We start from the raw sequence: 9,986 nt of genomic DNA, 5'->3' as shown, positions 1-9,986 counted from the left end.
AGTGGCTCAAGCCTAGACAGGGAAGGTCGAGAGGTGGAGGTCGGGTTCGAACCATGGACCTTCCGGTCAGTAACTTCGCGCTCTAACCGGTTGAGCTTCTAGGACTACGTGGAAAACATCAAAAACCCCATCGAAATGACTCGAAAAGAAGATACTAAAGAGTAGCCCGATTATGTCGAGGTGCTGTTCTTACATTTTGTCATTCTTGCGCCAGTCGAAAAAAGTACTACTCTCGTAAATCATGGAAACGATTTCTCACTCGGTATTTAAACCCACAAAAGTTAAGACAATCTTAGATGCGCGGAATACCTCTTGTAGCCAAGCAGACGCTCCGAAGTATACCATCTTGTTACGGGGCGAAATGACCCAAGTGGTAAGAGCGNTACTGACCGGAAGGTCTGTGGTTCGAACCCGACCTCCGCCTCTCGACTCCCCCTGTCTAGGCTTGGGCAACCTGGCAGTATCCAAGCCATCGTGCTTCCTTTGGGTGGCATGGCAGCTAGGCACCGAAAGGGTGCTACAGCTGAATGCTATGCTGTTACGGATAGTACGATTTACGGAACACATGATAACAAATAACCAGGAGTATGTGGTCCAGGCACATTTGCCGAAAAGAGTTACCAACAGCCGCCAGATGGATTACCACATCCGCGCTGTGGCAACCGCGGTGAGAAAAGGGATGAATGGATTAATGCCCCCTTTGGAGCGAGGAAATGCAATAAATTTCCTGTTTTCTGGAATTCGCATGAAATTACCACTGTTCCCGTGCACTCTGCCAGAAGACAAAGACACGCATTCGAAGCGGCATGTGTCCAAAATTTGGGCATGCAACCCGGAATAAGCATGCAGCACGCATGCATGGCAGCAAGGCTAGCGAAAAGTCGGGAAAAGATTGACAGCTGAGGTACTGTGTGGCTGATTGGACACACAAACGTACCAGTGCGAGGTCGATGAGTGAAACTTTGATGTAGCAGCGCCCTGTAACAAAGTTCTGCAACATCATCATCGATAGCGTGACATCAGTTTTCAACACCGATGCTTCACTGCTGTACAACCATGATTTATTTGAAAGCCTTATTGTAAAGAAAAGAATAAAGGTGGACGGGGAAGGGACTTAGGGCTAGCTTAACACAATCATTTCGAGGTGCCTACACCTCCAGACATTCACTCAGGCAATCTGGATAGAAACTGACAACAAGAACGCCACTGACATGGGTTGGCAGCCATATCTTGTAGTGTCTCCAACCAGGCAGTGAGGTCCCCATCCTGGAAGCAGAGTAGCACCGACTCAAGCGTTTCATGATCTCCTTCATACTCCTTTGCCAAGTCAAATGCTGTCCATCTGCCTACGCCACTCTGAATTGGGCATGGAAAACAGCACTCTTTTTGGCAAACGACGGTTTGGCATACGTAACACATGTCCCAACCAACGCAGCTTCTGGTGCTCGACATTCTTCAATGGAAGTACCCGTTACACAACCGAAAACGCGCTTTCTAACTGCCTCATTAGGCATTCGCCGACATTAACCCACACGAGCTATGGTTCTGAGAAGACATCTAAGTTCCGTTGCTTGAATAGGCCGAGTCTCACGGCAGTAGTGAGGGATCATTGGAAAACCAGATGATTCTAATCAGCCAAACCAAGACAAACTAATACTGTGAACAATAGTCTTCCTTGGGGACTCAGCAGTTGTCAACCGTGCAGAGCTACCGACGACTTAGCTGTTAGCCAGCTGATCATACCAGCACATTTTGAACGTGGTGTTTGCAAGGCTGTAATGATAACAAATCATGGCTGATTGATATAAGATGCCACGATTGGCAGAAGTCCTGACATCCGACAGCAGATCCTGACGCTAAACGACCTTTCAGGACCGAAAATGCGAACGCCCCAAACTGCGTCAGAGAACTCTTCTCTAGAAAACGAACAGCATACAATCCAAATAAATGCTTAAGGACAGTACACAGACGTTAAAAAGTAGGTAAGAGTGAAGACGGAAGACTGCGATTAGGCACGAGTTGATGGGGCGTGGTAAAATGATTGACGGTAATCCTAGTGAGGCAGCTCACGGCGGTCAAGCACCAAATCCACCGAGAATGAACCACAAATGGCAATCGAGATTTTCATGCGTTGAAAACCGCCGAAAAGCATTGATGTTTGAAAAGGCACCTTAAACGGTGCGATCGGTTGGTACCAGAAGGCGAACCAACAAATGTTCTGCTTGTTTCGATCAAGAAAACCGCGTGTTAGGACTTCTGGGTCAGCACCACGAATGTTCGGTACCTACTGGATGATTTTGTCTACTTGTGAGTAGTCTCGGGATTAGAACAGCCCTCCTTCTATCCTATTCTGATTAGTTTATGTCAGCACGAAATTTACGGTGGGACCGGACCTCACAAGCAGAAGAAATCATCGGCCAACAGTGAAGTATGCATATTAAAATGTACGAAATAGGATGCTAAATCGACCTGACGATTTTGAGATATATGTACGTAGAAACACAAAGAGGATTCCGGTGCCAGCCGGAAACACACGCCGCTGATCACAAAGCTGCATCCTTTACTCAACCCCAGTATGGTCAGACACGGCTCCGAGGTCCACTTCAACAGATAACCATTCACTTGTAACACCCTTTCGGTGCCTAACTGCTATGCCACCCGAAGGAAGCACGATGGCTGGGGTACTGCCAGATTGCCCAGGTCTAGACAGAGGAAGTCGAGAGGCGGAGGTCGGGTTCGAACCACGGACCTTCTGGTCAGTAAATTCACGCTCTAACCACTGAGCCACCTCGCCCCCATACGCTTCAACAATAATGAAGGGAAGTTAAACTCTGTAGATGTGAGAAACTGAGAGGTGCGACACCAACTGCCAGTAACGCAGAGACGACTTAAAGAGAACACTATTTAGACGGACCAAAACCTCTTTCTCAAAATTGGAGCCCGCTCCAAAAGAGATTCTGTCTTCCTGATCGTGAATGGGTCAAGAACAAGCATTCAGGAATTTTCATTGCAGTTCGCCCCATAGGTGAAGTCAGTCTGTGCTGAAAAGCCGGAAAGCAGGGTACAGCTGTTTCATCCTCATTCAGAAACACCAGCAATGCGCAACTCACGAAATTCTAAAGGGCTTCGAACCCGCAACCTCCCGGTTAGTAACCTGAACACAAGCGATTGGTCAGCAATGTGACTAACTCGCACTTGGACAGGGCGTGGCGTCTCTGCTCCTTCATTCACGGAATCCATATCAGGTGGTAACCTCTAAAAAAAAAATAAATCGTCAGCTGTAGCCGCCCGTTCGGTGCCTAGCTGCCATGCCACCCGAAGGAAGCACGAGGGCTGGGATACTGTCAGGTTGCCCAAGCCTAGACAGGGGAAGTCGAGTGGCGGAGGTCGGGTTCGAACCACGGACCTTCCGGTCAGTAAATTCGCGCTCTAACCACTTGAGCCATCTCGCCCCCGGTAACCTCTCAGATGAAAGTTGCACCTGTGAAATTATCCTTCCTTCGAGTTACTTATACCTAAAAGTAGTTCAGCGAAGGCCTTAACCGCAGGAATGGTCGGTAAATTTTGCAACGATAGTCCATGAATATGGCTCAATGAACAAACTATTCCGAAGAGAACTTATCTGAATACACAACCCGCAAAAAGCCGGTCAGTCATTTACGGAGAACTATGACATTGCAAACATTAAACAAACGCCAAGGGAGCTTCCAATCGTACATTCGCGGGAGGACATCTAAGAATGGTCCAGTCTGCCGCGGCTTTGAGGCTGTAAGCCAACCAAGTTCCAGAACCCTAACTTTCTGTCACCCAATGAACGGCCACCTATCAGTTTGCCTGCAGTTTCGGCGACAGTTACAATGGCAGGAAAAAAAGAACTAGCCGAAGTACTTGATATGCATTTACAAAGGAAAAACCACCGACCTGTCAGTCCAGAACCCACCAAAGCCCCAACATCAGAGCCATCATGCTCAATCCACGGCCTTTTTGCCCTGCTTACGGGACAACAACCAGTCAGTTGTACCGTATTCACCAGCTCTAAGGTCGACCGTTCCGCGGCGTTCCCTTTCTGAAATTCACAACTATGATCGAACATCAGAGCACCGGGTCATTGCAACTTGAATAAAAAGACTTTCAATTCCAAATACATGGTTTTTCAACAAAACACCTGGTGATGGGCACCGAATTCATAAAGTTCACAGATTCAACCAAAATTGCTGAGTTACTTGACCAGCTCAGTAACGCTACTTGTGGTTTGTTTCTCTCTTGCATCTCGATTTTCAGAGCATCATATTCGGGGTATATGAACTACTCCAATATTGTTTTAGTGTGAGTATTGTTGCAATCGAGGATGACAGAAAGTCACTAAATATCCCATAACCTGGAACCGATTAAGTAGTCATCGTTTTCTATAAAGTTTGGTGACAATCGGTAGATTTGTTGCTGGGCAACCTTTCGCTTTTGACACAAAAGCTTCGTCAGGCCAAGTGACTAGGTTCCGAGGTTGGTCGGAAGGAGAACCAATCAGCTGAGTCAAGCTAGATCTCTGTTGGGTGTCGGCCGAGGGATTTTAGTGTGTTAGAGGGGTTGAACAAGTGTTGAGTCGGTGGGGAAACCTACATGTGTTTGGGTCCAGCCTAGAGTCTAGTTCTTCTGGTTCGGTTCATTTGATGGTCCCTCTTGAATGTCATTTGAGCCTTCTGTCCATCTGTGTGGATGAGATAGTGCTAAGATAGTTGTGTAAGAAGGATGCTGTGACCTTTGGTCGGTTGGGGTTTCCACCCTTCACCCCCGGTTTTCGCTAATGACTCTACGTGGATTGACAACCACACAGTCACGTGTCAACTCGGCTTATCTAAGACCGCTTTCCATACGCTCGCCAGTTCTACACCCTCGATTCTATTAACGCTATGATGCTGAGTAATTTCCACCACCTCGGCTTTTAGCTGCTGTGGTGTGAATCGCAGTCCCCGTCTTAAACTTCTAGATCTATTCTATGTCCCATGTCTAAGGCATGTAACGCCATCGCTGAGTCTTTGACCAGCGTTTGGTATTCTTCTGCATTCCTTGGTGGTTTGTTTATCCTCCTTTTATGTTCACCAATTCTGGTGTGCGATTCCCTGGCAGTTCGTCCCATGTAAACCTTAGTGCAATCGTCGTTCACCCACCCTAACGCACGAAAATCCCTTGGTTGAGATTTAGCTTGACTTAGCTGATTGGTTCTCCTTCCGCCTTAAATCTCGACCAACCTCGGATCTAGGCATTTGGCCTGACAAAGCTTTGTGTCAAAAGAACGTTGCCCAGCAATAAATCTACCGATTGTCACCAACATTATTCGAAAACCTCATAACGTGCTTACAGAATATCTGCCACTGTAATATCATCTTTTTTTGTAGACTCAGGTGGTTCCAAACGCACATTGAAATGTGACCTCTTTGGGGACAGCAGTCTAAGGATTCTTTGACTAAACAGTCGTTTACTTTGGCAAGAAAAGTCAGTCTCGGCTCCATCAATGTCGAACAATAGACGCATGATACAAGCAACCAGCAGATGATGATGAATAGTGCTCATATCGAGAGGCCAAAGCAATAGCACCGTCAGAATGGCCAGCTCGATGCTATTCGGAACAATGGACGGATCTGTTCATAATCTATCCCGTAGTAATAGTACATTTTTGAAGAACATTCAGTGCAATTCACCTATGTTCCACCTATGTTCCACCTCCCCAGTGCTGCAGTGATTGCGCGCAGTGAGTCTACTGGGGCGTCATGAAGGTAACGATTGTCATTTCGATGGATTTTAAAATTTAACTTTTTGCCTCGAACGGTGTAAGTTTTGCGAAATCCGTTTACGGACACACGTTGAACGGATTAACTGGCTGGACCACAACTGTTTTGGTCGTTGACGGTTTGTTGTGTAAAACAAGGGACGATATGGGAACACCGGTAAAAGTGAAAGTGATGGTCTTGCCTTCCTTTCGATGACTTTGCTTTGCCGAGTAGATGAAAGCACTGCATTCAATGACGTCACTTTCATCTACCACAAAAGGTTGTTGGTGACGGACAAGGTTTGGGGACAAGCACTGCATTCAATGACGTCACTTTCATCTACCACAAAAGGTTGTTGGTGACGGACAAGGTTACTCTTGGGGACAAATGTGTTCCATTCAATCACTGCGCTTGTTAGAATTCCACTGTGCAAATTCCTTCAAAGTGTTGATTTTTTTAGAGGGCAACCTGAACACTGGCTGTGCATGACAAAGCTGTGAAGCCAGACGCATTGCATCATCTGTGTCTACAATCACCACCCGTCTTTTACCCGGTACACCCACAGCCAAACGCGTGTAGTTCATCAACCAATGGATCATAAGTTTACAGTTCACCAAATCAGAATCAAGGGTGTAACAATTGCAATAATTTATGCGAAGGTGCACTCACATACTGTCGATAAACACCAACCAAACTGTTCGGAACTTAGTTTACACATTCAGTTGTTTACACATTCAGTTTGTACCGTCAGACAGATTGTGCGATAACCGGCAAAGCATGTGGAACGATGCACAATGCGATGAGAATGCCCACGAAAAAGCCGGTCGTTTGATAGTTTGTATATATGAAGCAGAGCTATGTCCGGTTGATTAGAACGCGCAACCTGTCACTCTAGAGTTGGACTAAGCGAGAAGTGCAGCATACACCAGAGGGCAACTTGTTGAATGAGCTAAATAAAATGGTGTCACAGTAGCCTCGATGGATCGCTCGTGAGGAGGCTGATGTTACGATCGTTGGCTATTGTTACAAGACCTAGGTAAAATCCTACAATACAACTAGATAAACGGGACGAGATCGACGGAGCTTCACAGGGGCGTCGAAAAACCGGGATTTTAATTCTAGAAAGGGTTTGTAACACCTAAATGGGTGTAAGTAGGTTGTAGAGAATAGGTGTGTCATAGTCACAAACAAGTGTTCAGCTGCAGCACCCTTCCGGTGCCTAGCTACCATGCCACCCGAAGGAAGTACGAGGGCTGGTATACTGCCAGGTTGCCCAAGCCTAGACAGGGGAAGTCGAGAGGCGGAGGTCGGATTCGAACCACGGAACTTCCGATCTCGCCCCAGACAAATAAAGATAATAGTAAATAATCGTTCAGCTGTAATAAAGATCAAACAGCTTAGGAAGGAAGGTTTAGTTGTATCCCCCTTTTCGGTTCATAGCTGGCACGCCACCCCAAGAATGCACGAGGGCTGAGATGCTGCATTGTTACCCAAGCCCAGACACGGGTAGTCAAGATGCCGAACCAGCTATTTCGATTGCTCTTGTCTCGGCATGAATAACCTGGCAGTACCTCAACTATCGTGATGCCTTCAGGTGGCATGACAGCTAGGAAACGAAAAGGATATTACAGCTGAATGATTTCTATTTATTTATTTACCCGCACCACTGCATGATAGGGAGTTGTGACAAAGTATTGAGTGATTGAGATTATGGGGGGTTCTAATCTGGCCGGCTTGCCCTATTACCCCCAAAAAGGACCAACTCCAACTAGGATTAGCTAAGTTGTCTCCCATGAGTAGTTAGAAGATACCAGTGTGTTTTAGCCTGAACAGATAGGACGCTACGCTTGGCTAACAAATAGCCAATTTTTAATAGGGTTTCGCCCATGTAGGGGAGCGTTGAGCAAACCAACATAGCGAGCAGGTCAAAAAGACAGACATGAAAGATGTCGTTCTTGTTGAGAAGTAATTCTCACCGAAGCCAGAGGAAAAAATCCGTGACACAAACACACCACTGCGGTAATTTGTAACACTAAAACATACATAAGATTATCGTCACCGACAGCATGACGTCAGTATTGACTACTGACGCTTCACTCTCGTACTACCACGACATTCACGGTTGTACGTGGGTTAGGATATTGCCAGGGTGCCCGGACCTAGGCACAAGAAAGCGATTAGGGTCAGAAACCAAAGCCTTTGACTCGAAAGCCTGACAGATATCTGGCGGGAAATGCAAATACACTAACGTTTTTACGGAACAAGTTGCCACAACCTGGAGGACCAAGAGACTGTGTTCGTCAGACCTCCAACCCCATAATTTCCTAAGCAACTGAGCACATCAGATGAAACGAACTGACTCACGTAATGAATGCATAAGCAGGCCGGAGCAGTTTCAAAAACCTGATACACTACACGGACATATCAGATAACCAAGTGAATTGAGGGGGGAATCGAGTATCAGATCGATAACTGTGCCATATCAGTGTACAAGACAAGATGTTCGACATGCGAATGTAGTGGGATTAGTAAAATGCAGCATGAAACAGGCTGAATCACCACACTGAATAAGAATAGGCCTTGAGAAGCCATCAGTTTGACGAAGTAATCAGTGAATGAACGGTAGGAGAGAATGTGTTAGGGCGAATCGTTAAATTATCGGATAACTAAAATAGCTAATATGTACATGTGATTCCACTATGTCCTCCACTATGTGATTGGCTAAGCCTAACTGCTCCCTTCGTCTGTAACAAGACGCCAGTTTCAAGCTCTATACGAGTACACACTTCAGATTTCAATGAATACAGGCAGTGGAAAAGAGGATGCGTAGTACCTTTGGCCAACAGAGTAGACCTAATATGCACGCACTCGCACACCGATCCGAAACATATGCTAACGCAGCAGGTGAATTTTTGAGGGATTGAATGCGTATATCAGCAGAAACTTTCGGCTTCTGAGGTTCACACCAAGTCTTATATTCCAAGTCATTTGTGACTCGAAATAGGAAAGGTATAAACATAAAATCACAAAATGACCAACTCCAACCATAAGGCAGGGAAGTGTAATTAATTAGATAATTGGGAAGAATTTGGAGGTCAAACGGGTGAGTTATTCTTGATGTATATTCGCATAGTAGGATATAATCATCGAAATTTGCCATGATCAGTAGGCAAACATGGAGCATGCCCAAACAGCTGTAAGCAGAACACACTTACCTCGAAATCCCAGTCGTTCTTGCATTCACACCGAATATTGATGACATTTTCAGGTGTGTGTGGTGTGTAGCTACCGTTAAGCTGATCTCTATTCGATTCTCTGTCTTGGTCCCAGCTTGTCATGGCATCCAAAATGGCATCCAAATTGTCCACCAAACCGACTGCATCGCGTGACTTACTGCGGCATAATTCGTGTAGTGGATTGCGGCCATCCTAAAAGTGACGAAGTAGCGACAAGAAGCGGTGAATTTGTGCCCATTGCTAATCACCTTTCCAGTGCCGGCAAATCAACAAAGTCGCTCAAATCAATCAAACATCCTACAATAACCTCAGCAGCAGCGAAGCAAGGAAGCGTTCGATGGAAATGCCACACTGTTGAAGTGACCGGGGTGGAAAAATGATGCGGTAACTTTTAGGACGTCACATGGCTAGGGCAACGGAAATTAGACGATGCCATCTATTGGGGAGCGGTCGAAATCCCAGTCACAGTCGTGACCGCTTTTTGTTTGAGTTGGAGTTTCAACACTCCGCTGACAGAGAACCTGGTGCAGGCAGAGAATAGTGACATCACCAAATCGTTCACACCCACATACGAATGACCTAGGACTCCTAGAGTCCTAAATTATGCTGGGGGGGATAATGTTAGCTTAGTAAGGAGGATGTCAAGACGGAGTAAGTGTAGAGGTAGAGTCCAATCATTTAAAAGGTTCCGTCCAAGCATTGGATACCGTTGGGAAAATTCAACGTGGTTTTGTCCACAGATCATCATGCTGTGTTTAACCCAACCAGAAAAGTAGCAGTTCCATACATGCAGAAATTGAGGCATGAGCTGCTGACCGACTTTTCGGACAGTCTGGCACCCCTCGTGTTCCTACAGACGAATGGCAACTATGTAATGTTGCGACTAAATTTCGTACATACGTAGGCGGGGTTAAGAGGCCATTCAGAGTGATCAGAAGTGATCAACTTTAATTAAAACTAAGCCTGGGCGCTCCGAAACTACTGG

General features: G+C 46.1%; 1 protein-coding gene across 1 annotated transcript in view; it reads right to left on the bottom strand.

Annotated features, from left to right (window-relative positions):
* The window catches only part of T265_07110 (hypothetical protein), a gene marked incomplete at both ends in the record, with an annotated part of 21,384 nt that overhangs the window by 9,892 nt on the left and 1,506 nt on the right, over positions 1 to 9,986 (bottom strand). Inside the window, one exon of the mRNA XM_009172553.1 lies at positions 8,981 to 9,193. Within this exon, the coding sequence (XP_009170817.1) occupies positions 8,981 to 9,193 (213 nt within the window). The remainder of the gene's footprint in view (positions 1 to 8,980; positions 9,194 to 9,986) is intronic.

The sequence above is a fragment of the Opisthorchis viverrini genome (assembly GCF_000715545.1).
Source record: "Opisthorchis viverrini unplaced genomic scaffold opera_v5_161, whole genome shotgun sequence".
Classification (NCBI taxonomy): domain Eukaryota; kingdom Metazoa; phylum Platyhelminthes; class Trematoda; order Opisthorchiida; family Opisthorchiidae; genus Opisthorchis; species Opisthorchis viverrini.
The sequence above is the reverse complement of the archived record's forward strand: the minus strand, read 5'-3'. Positions and strand labels throughout refer to the sequence as shown.